The sequence below is a fragment of the Entelurus aequoreus genome, linkage group LG04, assembly GCF_033978785.1.
Source record: "Entelurus aequoreus isolate RoL-2023_Sb linkage group LG04, RoL_Eaeq_v1.1, whole genome shotgun sequence".
NCBI classification, from domain to species: Eukaryota; Metazoa; Chordata; class Actinopteri; order Syngnathiformes; family Syngnathidae; genus Entelurus; species Entelurus aequoreus.
In genome coordinates this window covers 47,245,887-47,268,766 of record NC_084734.1, presented here as the reverse complement: position 1 = coordinate 47,268,766, position 22,880 = coordinate 47,245,887, and the positions used below count along the sequence as shown (strand labels likewise).

Sequence of the window (22,880 nt, the reverse complement as noted above, 5' to 3'; positions counted from 1 at the left end):
CCGATTCAACATGATTCTTGTAATATACAGTATATTTTTGATTCTCGAAAATCAATTATTGAAAATTATAAATCGATTTAGAATTAGAATAAACAATAATAGTTTAGAAAAATAAACAGATTTTTGGAGCACCCCTATTATTATGGGCCTGCTGCAATGCAAGCAGCCCATATTATTATTCCTCATACTTCAACTTTTATTATTATAGTTCCGCACGTTTCTCTTATGATTAATACGAGACGGATCTGCCAACAAACCCACACATATGTTATACCATCGGAAAGGTCTCACTCGCGCCTACGGTGGTACTTTAAGTTTTGAACATTTCGTGTTACCATGGCGACACTTTTCACGAATAAAAAATAAATGGGCCAATTTAATGGGTACATACCCTTTTAATGGACGATTGCTCTGAGACAAACGCCAAAAAGACAGGATTACCTCCTCTGGTAGCTCAGCCATGCTTTCACGTAGCTCAGTGTTTACCGTCTAATTTTGTTCACACACTCCTCTACTTTCGACACAAGCTAACTGACAGCATGCTAATGTTAGCTTGCTTGCATGCCAACGTAAGCATGATATTTTTTTAGCTAAATTTGCTTGTTTACCCCAGACTCAAATAACTTGGTACGTGACACTTGTTAGTATGCAAACATTAACATGCTAGCAAGCAAATATTAGCACACTAACTTTTTTTCGCTTTTTTTCCCCTTTTTTCTCTATTTCCGCAGCCATACACCTTACAACCGTGTTACTTGATATGTGAGACATGTTTACTGTGAGCATGCCATTTTTAGCGCACATGCTAATGTTTTAGGCTAGCTCTATAGCTCATTTTGTACACTTACACCTAAAACTAATGGATTCGGACACTCTGCACCATCCTAAAAGTACGACAGCTTCCGACGACCTCTGGCCAGAGGTCCAGGGCACAGATAGCAGGCCAATCAAAATTTCCGCGGGAATTTCTAGTTACATATTATCCTTTCACCTATTTTCTATTGGGACAACATCCATATTTCTGTAGTAACTTGGTTTTAGTCTGCCGCACTTTTTGATTTGGTCATCAACAAAAGATTTTGCCAACGTTTTTCCCTCGTTTTCAAATACCGTCTTGGTTATCGTACGCCCAAACATTTTGCGTAACAAACTTTACCAGCGTATAATTCTGCGGAATCAAGTGTCCAAACAATGTTTCCCATGCATTGGTGACATCATCTGTGTTTTTATGACTGCAAAATAATCCACCCTTGGACCAAAGAAAGTTGCGAGTGCCAGCACTTTGATATAGAAAGTGTTTTATATGTATTTCTCAATGTTCTTTGTACGTACGTAATTATAATCTTGATGTTTGCAATGGTTATTTGTGAATATTTTTGGGTGCCTGTAACCGATTTATTGGATTTCTTGAAAAAATGCTCGTTTTTTGTTGCACCTTTTGTACTGTATTACCAATGAAAACCAAATTATCACTGTACTTTTCACATTAGTTGATGCTAGAGAAAGGATGGGAGGGAGGGGTACCTTTCACATCTGAAAATAAATAGCTGATATATCTGTAGTTAATGGTACCATTTTATTGTACTTTTATGTGTGTTCAAAAGTGTTAATACATGTTGATTTGTTTAATAATACAAATAAATGTTTTTAATGTAAAATTAAAAATTAAGATGATAATAACTGCTGTACAGATGTTATATATTTTTTTCTTACACTTCTGAGTATCATTTGCAAGTACACGTTCATTTTAGATTGCCTTTGATATGTCGGCATAGTCAGGAAGTAGTCTTTGCCTTTAAAGGCCTACTGAAACCCACTACTACCGACCACGCAGTCTGATAGTTTATATATCAATGATGAAATTTTAACATTGCAACACATGCCAATACGGCCGGGTTAGATTAGTAAAGTGCAATTTGAAATTTCCCGCGAAATATCCTGCTGAAAACGTCTCGGTATGATGACGTTTGCACGTGACGTCACGGATTGTAGCGGACATTTTGGGACACCATTGTGGCCAGCTATTAAGTCGTCTGTTTTCATCGCAAAATTCCACAGTATTCTGGACATCTGTGTTGGTGATTCTTTTGCAATTTGTTTAATGAACAATGAAGACAGCAAAGAAGAAAGCTGTAGGGGAGCAGTGAACAGCAGCGGCGCCGCGCCCGGGAATCATTTTGGTGATTTAACCCCCAACTCCAACCCTTTGTTGCTGAGTGCCAAACAGGGAGGTTATGGGTCCCATTTTTATAGTCTTTGGTATGACTCGGCTGGGATTTGAACTCCAACCTACCGATCTCAGGGCGGACACTCTAACCACTAGGCTTTAGAGAACAATACAAACCTTCTTGAAGACCACAAGATGCTTCTCAGCTCGGGATGCAGAAACTTTTCCTGGCCTCTTCCGACCTAGAGCAGTCGGTGGGATCAAGTGCAAGAGCAGCAAAATCGATGAGAGATCACTGTCCCAACCTGAAACAGAACAAGTTTGATAGCCTACTTCAAATGTGGACCAACAATTTAATTTAATACACTGCAAGGTCAGTGGCATTTTCATTAATATATATATATATATATATATATATATATATATATATAAATAAAATATGGCACTTTAAAAACACCTGAAGAAGCTCCTTTTTTTTTTTTTTTTAAATCTTCTTGGTGAGGCCAAAGACTTTGGAATTTTGTTGTAATTATGGTTGTAAGTCCGCATTTTGAACATGCTTCCTCATTTAAATGAATGTATCCTTACAAACATCTTACCAAAGTCAACGTTCACTTCAGCCCCATCCTCAGGAGGGTCAGCTGCCATCAGGAGTTCCTCAAGCTCAGTGATGGAGGGAAGCTTTCTGCATTGTTGGATGATCTTCTTTTTGAATGTGGTTGGCCACTTCTCCAGAAACTTGCCCGATACATCCTCTCCAAACATTAGAACAAAATCCTGTTCAACCTGTAGTGGGAAGTTAGGTACCAATTTTAAAATTACACAGTAAACGACAGTTAAAATGTGCAATAGTTGTACAACATTAATATAGAAAATGTTGATGAGATAATTACCAAGCCTTTGATGTCTTTAAAACGAGGAAAATAAGATAGAATGTTGCTTGACTGCTGTGGGTCCAGGACCATGTTATGCCGATGGGCAAATGTCAGCTTCATCTTTTTGATGACCATGTCCACGTCAGCCGAATGTTTCATCAGTGACATCGCTTCCTTGCACTCATCTTCAGACAGGACAATCTCTGGAATGAATTGGGTAACTCGTCCAACAGTTGGTCCTCCCGACTTGTCTTCATCAGATGGTCCTTCCGCCAAAGCTAAACAATATGGGGACATACTACTCATGACAATCACATACAGTTCAAAACACTTTGTCAGCTGGATGTGACCCAACTTTTATGAAAAAATGTTTGGCTATTGGCTGAAAAGCATTGCAACAGATGCAACAAAACCAAAAAGTGCTCATATGATTATTCTATTCAATACATTTTTCAAGAATAGTATAGGATTACCTCCAAATGATGATCGTCTTTCTTTAACACTGCATCTCTGAATAGTTTTAATTCTCCAGGCCAAGTACCCAGTACTACTGTTGCTATCATAAAAATGTTCCTTTTAGAGAATTGCAAAAATAGGCACTATTAGTCACAACATACTCTGGGACGACTCAAAATAAAAACTATAACAACAATTAAGAGTGTGTAACTCACATACCCATTCTTGGAAAATGGGTCTTTGAGGTTGGGGAACAAGTTCACAATTCCTTGTGCATACATTTCCTTCACCTGTCTAGATGGAGATGTACTTAAAAAAAAATCACATTCAAGTTTATTTGTCATACACACGTTTTATAAGATGTAGTGGAATGTTTATTATTTAATTTAGATTTAAAATTACTCTGAAACCTAAATAAGAACACATGTGCCAATCAAAACCAATAAACAACTTACCCATTCTTCTCCGTCATCTCAGCTGCCAGTATATTCACCAATTTTCTTCTGCTCTCATCTGTCAAGGACTTAGTTCGGTTATATTCATTTATTATATATTCTCCACCTGATTTCTTGGTAAGAATGGATTTCACCAGCTGAAATAAAAATATCAAACAGTTTAAGAAATCTATATTTAGTACAATACAATGTTAAAATCTGGACATAACTTAAACATAGCCCTCATACGATGCAATTTAAGATCATTGTTTGAACCATTTTAATCCTTGTTCAATACAAAGCATTAGTGCCTGTATGAAGTCTTACTTGCATAGCTTCAGAGTTCAGCCTCTGACGCTTTCTGGTAGGAGTGTCTTCAAGGATGATTGTGTCTGAGTCCAATGAACAAACGGATGATTGGGACTTTGGAGAGGTTACTATGGAGATAGATTCTAACCACCATTGCAAAAAGGAAAAAGAAGACATGTTGGACACAATTTGCTCATAAACCCACACCTAATCTAATGGAGAATATCGGTTTGCTTTGAAAAAAAAAAGTTACTTAGCTTGATTATAAACAAAGATTTACCTCTTCTCACTATTGGAATAAAAATTTTCATATAGCTTACAAATTTAAAGCGGTAACAAACCTGTTTCGTATTTGATGGTTAGAACCCCAGTGGATGGATCCTTCACAATTTCCTCAAAAACATCATCATCTATCTCAGTCCCTGAACTGTCAACAACTTTGACACCTTCTGTTACAGCTGGGACACCGAATTTGGCAAATGCTAGGAAACATTAAAAAAGCAGAAACCGACAGGTCATTTGATATATTTTTAAAATGAGTTTCAAATCAGATATTTTGAAGCGAAACACACAGCCAAAGTTGAAAGGCCCAGTCAAAACAAATACTGTATACACAAATATAAGAAACATTATCATTAGAAAAACCTAATGACTTGGTACTCCTATATATAATTTCAAATAGGGCTACCAAAAAAAAAGGGGCAACAAATGTGAATTTGCACACTCAATTCAAAAAACACATAAAATGAAACATGATTTATGATACCTGTAATCTTATCTGCATATCTTCACGCTGGTAAGCTAACAGGTGATTGTTTAGTAACCTCGCCATTAACAATGTAGAAGCAGATGTTTTGGGGATATTTTATGTGTGTTTTAAGTCATTTTCTGAGTATTTTGTGTTTTTTAAGACATTTCATGGGTTTTTGTAGTGTTATGTGTGTTTTGTGGGGTATTTTATGTGTTTCACGTCATTTTCTGAGTATATTGTGTGTTTTTAAGTCATGTTGTGGGTTTTTTAAGTCATGTTGTGTGTTTTTGGGGTATTTTATGTGCATTTTAAGTCATTTTCTGAGTTTTCTGAGTGTGTTGTGTGTTTTGGGGTTATTTTATGTGAGTTTAAAGTCTTTTTATGGGTTTTTGTAGTATTCCGTGTGTTTTTTAAGTCATTTTGTGTGTTCTTTGGGTATTTTGTATGTCTTGGGGGTATTGTATGTGTGTTTTAAGTCTTGTTATGGGTTTTTGTAGTATTCCGTGTGTTTTTTAAGTCAATTTGTGTGTTTTTTGAGTATTTTAGTGATATTGTATGTGTGTTTTAAGTCTTTTTATGGGTTTTTGTAGTATTCCGTGTGTTTTTTAAGTCATTTTGTGTGTTCTTTGAGTATTTTGGGGGTATTGTATGTGTGTTTTAAGTCTTATTATGGGTTTTTGTAGTATTCCGTGTGTTTTTTAAGTCATTTTGTGTGTTCTTTGAGTATTTTGTGTGTTTAGGGGTATTGTATGTGTGTTTTAAGTCTTTTTATGGGTTTTTGTAGTATTCCGTGTGTTTTTTAAGTCATTTTTTGTGTTTTTTGAGTATTTTGGGGATATTGTATGTGTGTTTTAAGTCTTTTTATGGGTTTTGTTGTATTGTGTGTGTTTTTTAAGTCATTTTATGGGTTTTTGTAGTATTCTGTGTGTTTTTTAAGTCATTTTATGGGTTTTTGTAGCATTTTGTGAGTGTTTGAAGCCATTTTGTGTTATAACAACATGGAAATACGGAGTGTTATATGGATTTTTGGAGAGTCCATCTTCCTATGCCGAATTCTAGCGGGATAAGATTTCATGCGCAATTAGACTGTCGTCATTTAGAAATGTTGCTTTTATTTTGCAAAAAATCTGTAATGGAAACCCAGTTACAGACACTAAATTTGGAATTCAAACCTATCATTTGAGTTGTAATATAAACTTTGTGCTTACCATTAGTTATAAAGTGAGAGCAGTTTTCTATAACTAAATTCAACTGAATTTTAATTTAATTGAAATATATTATATATATATACACATATACATATATATATATATATATATATATATATATATATATATATATATATATATATATATATATATATATATATATATATATATATATATATATATATACATACTGCATGACAAATAACTGGGCTGACCCACCCAGACACATTTGATGCTTACACCGGAAGCAACACAATTACATCAAACTATACATTTTTAAATTGTGACACTGGCCATCACAGAGTAAATCCAGCATTTTTTCGTTCATTGTTTCAGAAAAAGCACAGTTTACCGGAGTCAAATTCCTTGTGTGTTTTACATACATGGCCAACAAAGATGATTCTGATTTCAAACCTGGAAAACACTGTATTTCCAGACATTCAAGGCTGTGTACATACTCTGCTCATAGCACAGTTAAAGCTTGTGTGCAAACATCACTTTCACAATATCAAATTCCTACCTGCATTCAAAAAGTCTGACAAATTTGGTTCTGTTATTCTAACAACTTTTTGGACATCACCCAGTCTCACTTTTACCAGCATTTTCCCTGTAGAAAGTATATAGCACATAAGCAGGATTAGAGCAACATAATAAAGATCCATCCACATGCACATTCATTCAGAATGCCAGAAAAGAAGTCAACGTATCACAGTTCTGGGTATATGTGATACTGCAACCTTTTTTTAAATTATTATTTTATGAACTGCAATGCATTTGTGAAAGCAAGGGGAGGTTCAAGTTTGGTCTGTGTGTGTAACGAAGAACAGAGTAAAAGCCGGTTTCTGAGCGTTCATTATTATATATTTATTTTGGGGTTGAATACAGCTTACAGTAGTCGGGTTACGACATTCATTAAAGCCTGTCAACTGTTGATAACGGCGCGAGTGGCGTCCTTACAATACTTTGACATCTTTTCACTCTCCCTTTCCCAGCCTGTACACGGAGCATATAGTCACAAGATTATACAATGATAAAATTACCCGGCACACTAACCTGATATTAGACATAGAAACACTGTGGTATTCATACGAGTTCCTCCTTTCGCTTTGTGGCAGCGGCGGTAAACTCACCTGTCCGCCCAGTGCTCTGCTAGTCTCGTCTGCTAGCCTCGTCTGCTAGCCAAGCGGCTAACATACTTAGCTTCCACTGTTGTGGGCGCGGAATGACAAAGGTTCTGCATTATTTGCACTGGGTGCAAAAATGATCTATTTTTGGGCTTAAATGTTTCCTGTAAATGTAACAAACGTGTTAAAGTGACTCTTCTAATGTTGTGCTCCGTGGTCGAAAATCCCTTGTATTAAAAGTTAGAAAAATAAATACATAAAAAATAATAATAATAATAATAATGAAAAGATATGAGTACTGAAGCACTCCATTAGGCATTTTAAGTGCTCAAGTGTACATGTACACCACTATACTACAGTGAAAACCAGTATTTTGTGAATAAGTGAGTAAAATATAAGTTTTCCAGGTTTATACAGTATATAATTATGTACAATTTACATATTAAATATTCTATTTCACATAATGTTTGAAATTGTCCCACAGCCCGCGCAAAAACAAAGTCTGAGGTGGCTAACATTTAAGCTAGCATTCACTGGGTGACATTAGCCCTTTTAGAATACCATTTTTTTTAAGATACAAAACCGTACACAAATAACTTCATTACATATTGAGCAACAATATAAAGTAAATTCTCACATGATGCTACAAATGACAAATAATTGATTTAGTAAGAGAGGAGAAGCAACTTACCACAGTCCTTAAACATTCAGAAAATGGCTTCCAGAAAATTCTTCAGGGTGTGGACACGAGGAGGGGCTGGAGGGCGGGGCTAATCAGAGTACCTCTAACACTGTCTCGTTTAACGACGGAAATCAACACCAACACTGGGGGGCGTTTTACTCCAGCTGTTGTTGTAATAACTCTGATAGATGTAATGCATGTTAACACTGCATATTTAACACTGGGGATTTTACTGTGTGGGACAACAGAGACTCTTACCAGGAGGACTTTGAGTTGGATACGCGGTACCGTGAGTACGCAGCTGCGGCTTCCAAACATTTGATCGCTTGCCCGTACGTGCGTGCCGCTATGTGCATGTCACGTACGTAACTTTGGGGAAATATATGTGCTGTATGAACTTTGCGGAGGTGAACGGTACTTTGGGCTGTGGGATTGAGTGTGTTGTGCGCCTGTTCATGAATGTGTGTGTTGATGTGCGGGTGTTTGATTTGTATTGGTGGGTTATATGGACGGGAGGGGGCAGGTGTTTGTTATGCGGGATTAATTTGTGGCATGTTAAATATAAGCCTGGTTGTGTTGTGGCTAATAGAGTATATATACAAGTGGCTAATAGAGTATATACTGTATATGTCTTGTGTTTATTTACTGTTTTAGTCATTCCCAGCTGAATATCAGGTCCCACCCGCCTCTCACAGCATCTTCCCTATCTGAATCGCTTCCACTGCCCTCTAATCCTTCACTCTCACTTTCCTCATCCACAAATCTTTCATCCTCGCTCAAATTAATGGGGTAATCGTCGCTTTCTCGGTCTGAATCGCTCTCGCTGCTGCTGGCCATGATTGTAAACAATGTGCAGATGTGAGGAGCTCCACAACCTGTGACGTCACGCTACTTCCGGTACAGGCAAGGCTTTTTTTATCAGCGACCAAAAGTTGCGAACTTTATCGTCGATGTTCTCTACTAAATCCTTTCAGCAAAAATATGGCAATATCGCGAAATGATCAAGTATGACACATAGAATGGATCTGCTATCTCCGTTTAAATAAGAAAATCTCATTTCAGTAGGCCTTTAAGTTTAATGTACCAGAGTTGTCTTTTGTTCAGCCTTACAAAGTGTTTATACCGTACGTATTGTACTTACTACACAATAGCTGTTCAATCTTAAAGCGCATCTCATTGTGTATTGCCAAATTTGGAGTTGTTGAAATCGCCATGTAAAATCACTAATGCTAATTGTAGCATGTATATGGTATATACAATGTACTGTAAATTAGCATTAAGTTAGTACATTTTGAAAAGTGGAACCTCTTTATTTAAAGTAAATCTTTACAGGAACTGTGTGGACCTGTGGCAAGAATTTGCAGTGGAGGATGTTTTTCACATAAAACAATTGCATGAATAGTCCTGGAAATTTTCTGACACAACTCGCATTGAACTCAATTTTTTTTGTAGTTTGAATTATTTGACTGCTGAACTGAGTGAGTCCCGAGCGTCCTCTTTACTTTCATTAGAGTGGAAGTGATGACGCTAACATTTAAAAGAGCATTCTTTTCTCCAGAATGGAAGGAACAAGTCCAATCAGATAGGGATTGGTTGCTGTTTGGCATTTTTAGAGTTTCGTGACATAGATATTAAACACTTAAATCCTAGACTGTATACTTAAAATACAGCAACATGCCTTTTAGTGGATCTGCAGATCCAAATGCAAATGTGTGAGTAGATGCATTAATGACGCCCTCCAAATCGGTGTAACAAAGCTGGCTGATGTTTCCATATTTATATCCTAAGCCACATTCCGACACTCGCTGATAATATTCATGAATTCCGCAGCGTCGATCCAGCAGAGGAGCAAAGTATTGAAATTTGGCGGCGGCCCTTCAGCCGTGAGAGGTCTTCTGCAATTGGCGCCTGTTCATGAATGTGTGTGTTGATGTGTGTGTGTAGGTGTGTATGGGCGTGTGTGTGCATGCATCCCTCCGTGGATCTCTGTGATGCTACCGAGGTAATTGGATGTGTGACACCCACCAAAAATCCCCTTTAGCCCTGGGCAAGTGCTCTTTCAATCCCAGCGTGCCTCTGTGCAAAGCGCAACCCAAAGGAAGGCTTATTCTTTCAACTGGCAAACATCAAATGCTCCCCTGCTCTCGCCACTGCAAACCTCTGTCGCTGCGTCACAGGGAAAACCCGTTAGCATGTTGTGATGCCGGCGTTGGCGAACGGATGCCAGCTATTAGCGTGTGGTTCATATTCGGCTCTAGAACTGCACTGTAAACTTTAAATGCACGGAAGATGATGGCAGCAGGCTAAGCTGCGAGCCAAGTGCATTTATTGTTGGAATAAAGACATCACACGTGGATTCCTTCTAGTGTCTACATGCCTACAATTTGTTGTCATTGATAAGCTCGTTAGTGATTTTTGTGATCAATTAGACTACTCAATCAGCAGCTATTTTGCTTTGTTCTTGGCTGGTTCTGTTTGCTGATTGATTAGGTTTGAGGATAGGGTACCAGGGTATATTCTGGACTATAGAGAAAGTCCTGGGATAGTTCATTTGATACTCTGACATTGACTTTAGGTTTTGGGTGTTTCTTGGACAAATCCAGTGTTTATTTTGCAATCACCTCTGAGGTCCTCAGAGTTCATATTATAGACCACATGTAGGGCTGAGTTAGTCAGGTGGTACAGTGATGATAAAGTTTTGGTATATTTTCACCAATCCATTTTATAGAACCGGGTAAATACATTATTTGCTATACCCAGCTTAGTTTTTGGGTATTTCCTGGTTGACTCCAGTTAAAGGAATGTGCTGATAGATGTGTCACCGATTTTCGTAAAAAGGTTTGTGATCAACATTGAAATCGGCAATGCATTTAATTTCCGATCACGAACGCCGATCCCCTTTGGCTGTCACTACACTCGAGGAAAGGAAGAAGGAACTAGTTTATATATTGGTATTGTTAAACTGTCAATAACACTCACCATAAATAAATAGAAAAATGTAGTAATACAGTAATACATGTGATTGTTGTCAGTATTTGTATCGGCCAATCCCACTCATGGATGATCTCTATCAAAATTGGCAGCATAAAACCCTGATCGGAACATCCCTAGTCCAGTGTATACCCTGATGCTGGGTTTTTTGGTATATCCTCCTGAGAACCAGCATCCTCCGCACTGGAGACTATCCATCCATCCATTTTCTATTGCTTGTTGTTTTTGGGTTTGCCGCGGGCAGGCTGGAGCCTATCCCAGCTGCACTCGGGCGGAAGGCAGGGTACACCCTGGACAAGTCACCAACTCATCGCAGGGCCAACACCAATAGATTAGTGTTGATTTATTTATTTTATGAAACGTGTAACTCTGGCAAAGAAAATACACCAAAAACCAACATCTGCTAAAGAGGACGTTGGTTCTCTAAGGTTTAATTTATCAAACAGGGAACAGGGTACAGTATATCTTGGGACTAGTTTAGTGCAGTGTTTCTTAACCACAGGGCCCATTGTTGGGCTCCACGCGCTTCCCCGAGGGCTGCCAGTTGTTTCTCAGCTGTGATCCGTATGGGGCGCTGCAAACTCAGCTGGAATACACTTTTCTACCACTTGTGGCATAAAGGGCTTTAGACAATGTTGGTATGGTATGGTACAGTCTGGTAATGACAATCTCAAACAAACAGAAGAAGTCTGGAGCTAAAGTCATAGAGAAGTTTCTGAAGCGCAAAACTCATGACTAAGCTGTACTTTTATTTTATTGACAGTTTAGTTAAGAAATATATTAATTATTAATATAGTTTATTTATTTTAGCACAACATAATTGTATGTAAATATGATTTTTGTCACTTTATTGTGAGTCCCTTCTTATGTAGTATATTTGGTTAGTACTCATTTTTCTAATCAACCTGGACTAAGCCTAAAGTTTATGTGTTAAATAAAAAATAATCTTTGTGATTAACACAAGATTTCATATCATTTGACAAAGTTGTAAACCGTAAGTAGTTTTTAGCTCTTCCAAATCATGTCTACTGACAGATACAAGTTAGAACTGTACACTACTTTGTATTAGACATGGCATCAGTGGTGGATGAATGCCCCACAACAAGAGGCTAGAGTAAAAAAGGAGCTTGTTGACTGTGGACTTTTTCAGATTCCAAATACACAACAGCAGGTACCAATCCATCCATCCATCCATTTTCTACCCCTTATTCCCTTCGGGGTCGCGGGGGGCGCTGGAGCCTAACTCAGCTGCATCCGGGCGGAAGGCGGGGTACACCCTGGACACCAATAGGTAAGAAAAGTTAGTTTTGCATAATATTGCGAAACAAAACGCCAGATAATATGTCTGCTAATAGGTGACATTTTGAAGTCCTTCTGTAATAATACCGGTATGTTAAAGTACAGTACGTCTGACTACAGTAGCTGCAATGAGCTGACAATCCATCAAGCGGTGCGGCTTCATAGCTTACCAAAGTTGACTAAAACATTTTGACAGATTTTTGAGCACCATTTGTAATGTTCTATATTCTCAATGAAACATCAACGTTTTGGGCTTGCTTTACTAGCGTAATTTTTTGAACAGACATCAACTTGCAGTCCACACGTATCTCTTATGGGTGGATGCCATCTACTGGTCACACTTATCAATTACACCTTGTACCAAATAAATTTGCTTCGAGGTCGGTAAGCACAACCAGAATTAATATGTACATTAAGCCCACCGGGTAATATATTTAGAAAATGGAAATAATTTAAGTGTGAAAAATATGTAATTATTGAATACGATCAAAATTAAGAGTACGATTACTAATTCAGTGTTATGTCTATGAATGTTCTCATTCATCTAGGTCAGGGTCGGCAACCTTTACCACTCAAAGAGCCATTTTGGCAAGTTTCACAAATTAAAGAAAATAATGGGAGCCACAGAACAAATTTTTAAATTTAAAATGAAAAACACCGCATGCAGAGCTTAAATTGCTTTGTGCTATGTTAACCAGGGGTCTCAGACACACGCACCGGTACGCACTTTAATATGGAAATTTGATGTTAGTGCGGCCCGCGAGTTTTCAATGAATGGCGCTTGATGGCGTCATACTTGCCAATCCTCTCACTAATTCTGGGAGACTCCCGAATATCAGGGCGTGATGGTACTGCTTTTGGCGCCGTCTGCAGTATGCCCAAACAGCGTACCTGTTTGACCACATGTAGAATGCAGCTTCAGCTTGATCACGTAAGTGACAGCAAGGCGTACTACTTCAACAGCCACACAGCTTACACTGACGGTAGCCATACAAAAACAACTTTAACACTGTTACGTTACAAATATGCGCCACACTTTGAACCCACACCAAAAAAGAATGACAAACACATTTCTGGAGAACATCTGCACTGTAACACAACATAAACACAACACAACAAATACCCAGAATCCCATGCAGCCCTAACTCTTCCGCTCAACCGACGCACGGAGGGGGGAGGGTTGATGTGTGGGGGTTGGTGGTAGCTGGGGTGTATAATCTAGACCGGAAGAGTTAGGGCTGCATGGGATTCTGGGTATTGGTTGTGTTGTGTTACACTACCGTCAGTGTAAGCTGTGTGGCTGATGAGTAAGTATGCTTTGCTGTCTCCTACGTGTGCAAGTAAAAGCTACATACAACATGTGGCTGGGCTGGCACGCTGTTTGTAAATGCCATAGTGGACAATTACTGCAGTGCATTTAGGGCACGCCCTTTATTTAGTAATTAGCGTGCACATAGGATTATAATTGCCCTTGGAGTTTTCTTAGAGAGGCACTGAGATCCACAAGTCTCCTGGGAAAATCGGGGGGTCGGCAAGTATGCAGCTGAGCCGCAACAGAGTGGGCAAAGAGCCGCATGCGGCTCCGGAGCCGCGGGTTGCCGACCCCTGATCTAGGTCATTGTCATCTCAGGGCATTCAGTCGTTTGCAACTGGACTGTTTGGTTTGTTTTTGAAGACGTTTCGCCGCTCGTCTGAGTAGGCTTCATCAGTTTGTGCTCATAGCCCTAGATTGGTCAGATCTAGTACAGAGGCTAGGGCCAAAACTCCAAATATTTATACTCCAAAACCAGGAAGGTGTGTCTGGGCAAAGATGGTTTAGCCCTGTCGTAGTGAGAAAAACAACTGTATTTATGCAGTATTGCATTGTTTTTCTCACTACGATGGTGGTGGTTTTGGCACCAGCCGCTGGACTAGCTCTGGCCAATCTAAGTCTATGAGCACGAACTGATAAGGTCTACTCAGATCAGCGGCGAAAAGTCTTCTAAGACAAACCAAACAGTCCAGTTGCGATTGACTGAATGCCCTGAGGTAATTCATTGTTAATATTTGAGTGGGCCCGGGACCCCTCTGTAGTGGAGAAGTTGGGCCTCGAGGTCAAAAAGGTTAAGCACCTCTGGTTTAGTGTATACCTTGAGGTTAGGATGGTGGTATTGACTAAGTCACTTCAGTTTAGAGATACCATTTTGGTAAAGATAAATCCAGAGCTTGTTTGGTGTACACCCCGAACACGGTCAGTGTACTCATGTAAACAGGTCTAGTTTAAATTACAGAACAAGGGTAGCACATAATATACAGTATATCCTGGGTGAGTCCAGTGTATACCACAAAGTTAGTGTTTTGCTACATTTTGTAGAACCTCAAAGTGAATCTCAAAGTTGGCATTTCTGTATATTTGCGGCAAGTTACGATTTTGGAGTAATGTGTTATGGTATATTTTAGGCTAGATCTGTTTATAGAACAATGTCAGGGTACAGTATATCCTTGCCTGGTCATGTGTATACCCTGCATTTTCATATATCCTGGGCTAGTCCAATCCATACCCGGATAGATTATTTGGTATACGTCTAGTTTAGTGTACAAAACAAGGTTAGCACATTGGGCAGGGGTGTCAAACTAATTTCTATTGAGGACCACATCCCAGTTATGGTCGCCCTCAGAGGGCCATTTGTAAAAGTGAATACCATTTAAATATATACAGATGATGTTATGATATTACAGGTATTACATCATTGTCTATGCTTTTGATTACAGTGATTCATATATATATATATATATATATATATATATATATATATATATATATATATATATATATATATATATATATATATATATATATATATATATATATATATATATATATTATGTACACTGTAAAAATAAATCCGTAGATATCACTGGCAGCTCAGTTGCTGGAATTTTATCGTAGAAATTGCATGGGTTTTTACAGCATTTCCTGTAAATGGAAAAAAGTTACCACCATTTTTTTAGGTAAAATTATGGCTACTAAGCTGCCCGTTTTTGGGTTTTTTTAAACCATAAAATGTATTGTCTTTCATACAGTGTACAGTTTAATTTATAATTTGCTATAACATCATAATGCAGGGCATATTTTTGAGTATTTAATAATATTTTAACAAATAAAAAGTTTTGAATATATGATAATATAATATTTACATGATTAGATAATCCATCCCTCCATCCATTTTCTACCGCTTGTCCCTCTCAGGGTTGCAGGGTCTGCTGAGCCTATCTTAATGTATAAAACATATAGAATTGTATGCAGTACATGTATGTTTTGTCAAGAACTCTATTGATACCACCAATTGATACTATTGATATTTCCAGGTTTTCATGGGCCACATAAAATTATGTGGCGGGCCAAAACTGGCCCCCGGGCCTGGAGTTTGACATCAGTGGCATTCTGTATATCCTGGGTGAACTCAGTGTATACCAAAACAGTTATTGTTTTTTTTTATATTCTGTAGCACTCCAAAGTAATTCTCAAAGTTGAGTATTTTGTGTATTTGCGGCAAGTTACGTTTATGGGAATATGTGTTTTGGTATATTCGGGCAAATTCTGATTATAGAACAAGGTCAGGATATACTGTAGGATCCTTGGCTGGTCATGTGTATAGCCTGAAGTGAGGGTTTTGGTATATCCTGTAGCAGAGGTGTGGACTCGAGTCACATGACTTGGACTCGAGTCAGACTCGAGTCATGAATTTGATGACTTTGGACTCGACTTGACAAAATGTAAAGAGACTTGTAACTCGACTTGGACTTTCTTTCTTTCTTTCTTTCTTTCTTTCTTTCTTTGTTTCTTTCTTTCTTTCTTTCTTTCTTTCTTTTAGTTTATTTCGAACATGAACACATTTACATCATAATACATCACACAATTTCATATCATTTCATTTACATCATGCCCGAAAAGGAGTAGGAAGAAGCAAAGCTTATTTAATCCTACCCCTTTCCCACTTCAAAGCATTTACAATTATATAAAATCATTTACTGACCTTTTTATATAATAAAATAACATCTATGAATTAGTATATACGACAGTTGGTAATATGTAATTAATTAATTCAGTCATTATTAACATACTGAGATGAAGAATATTTTCAATAAGGTTGGAAGTTTTTCTCATAATTCTTCTTCTTTGTACTTTGTAAGCACTATTAATTTAAACAACCTCTTAAACTGGATCATGTCAGTACAATTTTGAACTTCTTTACTTAATCCATTCCATAATTTAATTCCACATACTGTTATGCTAAAAGTTTTAAGTGTTGTACGTGCATATACATGTTTTAAATTATTTTTTCCTCTAAGGTTATATTTCTCCTCTTTAGTTGAGAAGAAATGTTGTACATTCTTTGGTAGCAGGTTATAGATTGCTTTGTACATCATTTTAGCTGTTTGCAATTTTACCAAATCACCAAACTTTAATATTTTTGACTTAATAAATAAAGGGTTTGTATGTTCTCTATATCCAACATTATGTATTATTCTAACTGATCTTTTTTGTAACATGGTTAACTAATGTAGCGCACATTTGTAGTTATTTCCCCATATTTCTGCACAATAAGTCAGATATGGTAACACTAGTGAGCAGTAGAGAATCTGAAGTGATTTTTGGCCCAGGACGTGTTTTGTTTTATTCATTATTGAAATGTTATTTGCTACCTTATGTTGTATGTTTTGTATATGAGATTTCCAGTTCATTTTATCATCTATTAATACTCCCAAAAATCTGGTTTCTTTTACCCTTTCGATGTCTACTTTAACATCAATGACTTGTGACTACTTTCCCCAAAACCGAAAGATTAAAAAGTTATTTGGGAGCGCGCCGCTCCGTATTTTTCCTTTTCTTCGTCTGTGTCTATCAGCGTGTTGTTCCTGTCAGCTGGTGTGCTCTCAGTACAACAGCCAATCAAATTAGATCTACGCTGTTTTCATCCCACAGCTCTCATCCAATCAAATTGCAGGACAACCAATGAAGAAGAATTGTCAAACAATGCGGCAGTGAGAAACAATTATTAGGCCAAAGTTAATTTCGTTCGGGTATTAAAACTACGACTCGGTCAACAAAAAACGAATAGCCCTTTGCAAATCATGCAGTTCGAATATTATAGACGGAGACGTAGCAACTTCCAACTTCGTTCGACATTTGAAGTTGCACAAAGAAGGGTAAGTTTTGAATGTAAGCTAACGTTTATTGGCTAAGTAACGTGACTTTTATTTGCTGTGTAGTTAAATCAGTGAGGCTGTAAACTCACTGCTAACGTTATAACCATAGACATCTTATAAGGGTACGCAGCATGGAGCGCTACTGCCTAAAGGCGCAGACGAGACGCGGGGCCGCCATCTTGGAGTGGTGATCCGCTCCACTAGTGCAATTCATTTGGCAGGAGCAATGAACTGTCAGCGCATTTAATTCATCTTACCTCACTGAATACCACTGATTTTCACGCGCTTTTTTGTCATACGTGTAGCTATGATAAAGGACACATGTTTTGGCGTGTTTTATTATTCATAGTTTGCTTAACAGTAATATAATATTCTTATACGCTATAAGTGACCAGACATCCGAGATCAAAACTGGGAATATAATCCCAGAGAAAGGGGAAAAAAACGGTTAGCTATTTTTAAATTAAAGAAACAATATGATTAGGTTATATATATATGCGTATATCCTACATAAACAATGTATGCATACATTAGATATCTATATATCTTACAGACTGTATCTCTGTTGCTGCAGCAGCAGAGAGTTTATTCTGTCTTGACACTTTGTATTGATATTTTGTATTACATTCTTCCCTTAAATTATCATGTTTACAGTCATTGTTTTATATGTATTTTTTATGTACACTACCGTTCAAAAGTTTGGGGTCACCCAAACAATTTTATGGAATAGCCTTCATTTCTAAGAACAAATATAGACTGTCGAGTTTCGGATGAAAGTTCTCTTTTTCTGGCCGTTTTGAGCGTTTAATTGACCCCACAAATGTGATGCTCCAGAAACTCAATCTGCTCAAAGGAAGGTCAGTTTTGTAGCTTCTGTAACGAGGTAAACTGTTTTCAGATGTGTGAACATGATTGCACAAGGGTTTTCTAATCATCAATTAGCCTTCTGAGCCAATGAGCAAACGCATTGTACCATTAGAACACTGGAGTGATAGTTGCTGGAAATGGGCCTCTATACACCTATGTAGATATTGCACCAAAAACCAGACATTTGCAGCTAGAATAGTCATTTACCACATTAGCAATGTATAGAGTGTATTTCTTTAAAGTTAAGACTAGTTTAAAGTTATCTTCATTGAAAAGTACAGTGCTTTTCCTTCAAAAATAAGGACATTTCAATGTGACCCCAAACTTTTGGACGGTAGTGTATGTCGCTTTGGATAAAAGCGTCTGCCAAATACTTCAACATAAACATATATAAACACCTGGAAGTCTTTATATCAGCTAAAACCACCAATCTGTTTCACTGGATTTAGAATAAAACCAAATTTTGTCTTACCCAACAATGTTAGTATTTGAATATTGTTACTTGAAGACTTATTCCTGGTTACAATTATACTGTTAAGAAAGTATTGTCTTATATTTTGCCTAAAATGAGAATGCATCATAATCAGTGGCGGCTGGTGAATTTTGTTTTAGGTGGGGCTGAAAGTTTGTAAACCAAACCCCTGAAAGGGGGTCATCCTCCCCCAGAAGATTTCTTTGTGATTTTCACATACAAGTATTAAAGATCTTTGCTCCTTCTCAACTCTGTGGTAATATTATTTTCATAAAATACAACCAGTAGTACATTAATGTTAAATCTTACTTGTGAAAAGTAATCACCCGATTCCTATTTTCCACAGTCCGCTCATTTGAGTAGGAAAACGCTGAACACCATCTTTGTTTTCTACCTGTCAACTGTCAGTTTAGGCTGCTCGCCGGCTCCTCATCACCACTTCAAGATGGCGGCCAAATTGCTCGTGTCACAGCAGCCAATGCTGCGTCTACTTATAAGATGTCTATGGTTATAACGTCATTGCAAACACGGCAATATGTTGCGTCCACTGCAGTTCGCTACCTCATTCATACTTTTTGTCAAGTGATTTTTTTTAAGCAGGGCTGCATGAGGTACCTACACTTAACGTTACGTTAGTCAATGTATCACACACAGTAACATAACGTTAGACGGCGGTCAGCAGCACCGCGTATTTTAGCCACCTACAAAAACACAAACATAGTCAAATAAAGGTCAGTAAAATGTATACTATCTTAAGAATATGTGTACATATTGCATAGGGCCCTGACATCTAAAAAGTACAACTCTGTTCATTGTTTTGTTTATGTTTTTGTTATGTTTTTCATATGTACGCACACATAAACACACATACAGTATGAGATGAGATCAATGAGATAAGGTAAGAACAGGATAGAAACTGCTGTGGAACTAGTTACAATGCAATATGCCATGGAAATACAATGTTAACACTTTTGTGCAAATAAGTACAGTTGCACTTGTTTTTTCAAATGTGTTTATTCTGTAAAGGAATGAGTTAAATGTTTAAAATGACTGGATAATAGTGCTATTATGAAGTGCAATGTCAGCACTATTTTTTTTCCTGCAATTTCAAATGCACTTGTTTTAATAAATAAATACAGCGTTTTAAAAGCATACACAATCTGTGTAAATATATTAGTCTGTGGTTAAAAGGACTTGAAAGGACTCGAAATTCAAAATGCAGGACTTGGGACTTGACTTGAGACTTTCCAGTCTTGACTTTGGACTTGACTCGGGACTTGCCTGTCTTGACTCGGGACTTGACTCGAGACTTGAGGGCAAAGACTTGAGACTTACTTGTGACTTGCAAAGCAATGACTTGGTCCCACCTCTGTCCTGTAGTACTTCAAAGTAAATCTTGAAAGTGGGGGTTTTGGTATCGAGTTTTTGGTGTAGTCTCGTCTAATTTGGATTACAGACCAAGATTAGCGCATAGGGTATATCCTGGGTGAGTCCAGTGTATACTACTTAATTTGCGCATTGATATATTCTGTAGTTCTTGAAAATAAATCTCAAAGTTGAGGTCTCTGTGTATTTGCGGCAAGCCATGTACTTTGGCATATCCAGGCCAATTTTGATTGTAGAACAAAGTCTGGGTAATGGGTACAGTATATTTTGGCTGGTCATGTATATATCCTGAAGTTAGGGTTTTGAAGTTGAAATCTTGAAGTTGGGGTTTCGGTGTATTTGAATACATTTACGTTTATGGGGGAATGTGTTTTGATATATTCAAGGCTAATTCTGATTATGGAACATAGGGTATGGGGTACATATATCCTTGGCTGGTCATGTGCATACTCTAAAGTTAGGGTTTTGGTTTATCCTGGTTTAGTTTACCTTGTAGATTGAGGTTAGGGTTGGACATGTGTTGAACTAGTCCAATTAGTGAGGATGTTATCTTGTCTCACTCCCATTGTTTACATTTCAACTAGCTTTGAAGCCTGCTGTTCATTTAAAAAAAGTGAATTACTTGTTCCAGTTATAAAATCAAAGAAAGATAATTATAACATAAATAGGTCCCTCTACTGTACTGTATCATATGCTTACATTTCAGAGCTGGCAACAATTTGAGCTGATAAGAGACACAATTATTCAAATTGGTGGAGTAAATTCAGTAAAGTTGATCCAATAATAGAGCAATCAACTTAATTGCATGAGGACTAATCAGTCAGCGTCAAATGTGGAGGGTCAACACATCCTCGCATTTGACTCCAGTGATGAGTTGATCGTCAGGCAAATAAATAAACAATTAAGTATTCGTAATTGGGACTAATCCACTCCGCCATCATTACGGTGTTGTCACGTACAGACATCACAAAGTCATAGTCATTTTGATTTTGACCTTAAAGTGACTTCTTTTTTTATTCCCATTGCAAGGTTGTTTTTTTTTTTTTAAGACTTACAGCCTTAATAATGCATGATACTGAGGGGTCATTTTAAGGTTTCTTACTCAAGAGGAAGTTTGTTTAGGAAGTGTGATACTCGCACGTTACACACAAATACACACAATGCAAGTAGATTTCATGCAAAAATGTGCTGTGATAATAGACAACTGGTATTTTGGATTTTTGGGAAACTACTTATAGTACAAAAAGTGCTGTTTTCCACTAAGAATTTTAATAGTCAAATATTTTGTATTTGTATTCTAGCATGTATGCTACATGTATGGTATACAGTGTTGGGTAAGCTACTTGGAAAATGTAGTAAGCTAAGTTTTAATTTAGTCTACATTAACTATAGCTTCACTACACTGAAGCAAGCCTCCAGAGAAATGTACCTGGGCTACAATTAAATGAGAAAAGTAGCTACAGTAACTACATCAAAGCTTCTTTTTTTATCTTTACAAACAAACTTAATTGCAGGTCATTGCTATGGGTCATTAAAACTGTGATACACACAGATCAGATCAGTTTATTTGATTTTCCAATTTTGTAACTGTATCATTTAGGTCTAAATGAAGACTAAATTCTAAATTATTTGGATAAATGTGTCTTACCACCACTTCAATATGAATATTTCTTGGACTAATACAGAAACTGTCAGTGAGTTACTTTGGCATTATAAATGTAACAGAACAGATGTGTACTAAATACATAATGCATTGTGGTTTCAGATGTGGTAAAATGTGATGATGTTTCTATTAAATGTACATGTTTTATTTTTACTTAGAATCATGGGTCATTGTTATTCAGTCCTAAGTTGTAATTTTTTTTTTAATGTACCTCATCATTGTGGTCTGATCAACGTTAAGTGTCTAAAGCAGGGGTGTTAAACTCATTTTAGATCGGGGGCCACATGGAGGAAAATATACACCCAAGTGGGCCCGTATTGGTAAAATCCCAGCACGATAACTTAAAAATAAAGACAACTTCAGATTGTTTTCCTTGTTTAAAAATAAAACAAGTACATTCTGAAAATGTACAAATCATAATGTTGTTTTTTTTTTTTTACACTTACATGTTGCGGTTAATAGTATTCTATCTTTATTTGTTGTTATTTATACTATCTAAATAAACTATGTGATAATATTCATCAGTCAACTCATTGGTGTTCATTTTCAATCTATCAAGATAACAGCCCCATTCCTTTGTGGAATGGGGCTGAACCAGCTGGGTTACACTTGCAGGTATGCTACATGTACAGTATGCTTGCAAGCTAATGGGGGTCCTCAGAAATAAACCGATCTCATTTAAAGTTAAAAGTTAAAGTTAAAGTACCACTGATAGTCTCACATTGATTGATTGATAGAGAAGTTTATTGACATGTTAAAGAATTGAATCCATGTAATGCTTTAAAAAGGCAAATGGATGGCACAAAAAGCCAAAAGGCGTGTTTCCATTGTGGTCCATTAAATATTCATCACATTTGATACATTCAATAATAAAAGATATATAACCTGTAACATGTATATATAACAATTACGTTACAAAAATTGAAAAATTATGTGCATATACACAGTATACATGTCAGGTGATTTGAAAAACAGTATATACCAAAAAATGGGGGGGGGGGGGAGT

The 22,880-nt window shown here is 37.2% G+C and overlaps 2 protein-coding genes across 6 annotated transcripts in view; one reads left to right on the top strand and one right to left on the bottom strand.

The window, feature by feature from the left end:
- Positions 1-8,075, bottom strand: part of LOC133647864 (uncharacterized) — a 40,503-nt gene extending 32,428 nt beyond the window's left edge. For 2 of the 4 annotated variants that reach the window (XM_062043593.1, XM_062043590.1), the window contains exons 1-10: positions 8,016-8,075; positions 6,721-6,807; positions 4,583-4,723; positions 4,260-4,384; positions 3,954-4,090; positions 3,714-3,807; positions 3,516-3,615; positions 3,061-3,320; positions 2,767-2,953; positions 2,345-2,472 (exon numbers count right to left, since the gene is read on the bottom strand). In XM_062043593.1, coding sequence (XP_061899577.1) covers positions 2,345-2,472; positions 2,767-2,953; positions 3,061-3,320; positions 3,516-3,615; positions 3,714-3,807; positions 3,954-4,090; positions 4,260-4,384; positions 4,583-4,723; positions 6,721-6,807; positions 8,016-8,031 — 1,275 coding nt within the window. In that variant the 5' untranslated portion in view covers positions 8,032-8,075. The remainder of the gene's footprint in view (positions 1-2,344; positions 2,473-2,766; positions 2,954-3,060; positions 3,321-3,515; positions 3,616-3,713; positions 3,808-3,953; positions 4,091-4,259; positions 4,385-4,582; positions 4,724-6,720; positions 6,808-8,015) is intronic. The other 2 variants (XM_062043591.1, XM_062043592.1) reach the window with 2 other exon arrangements.
- Positions 1-22,880, top strand: part of LOC133648689 (MAM domain-containing glycosylphosphatidylinositol anchor protein 2-like) — a 562,410-nt gene that overhangs the window by 37,069 nt on the left and 502,461 nt on the right. The window lies entirely within an intron of this gene.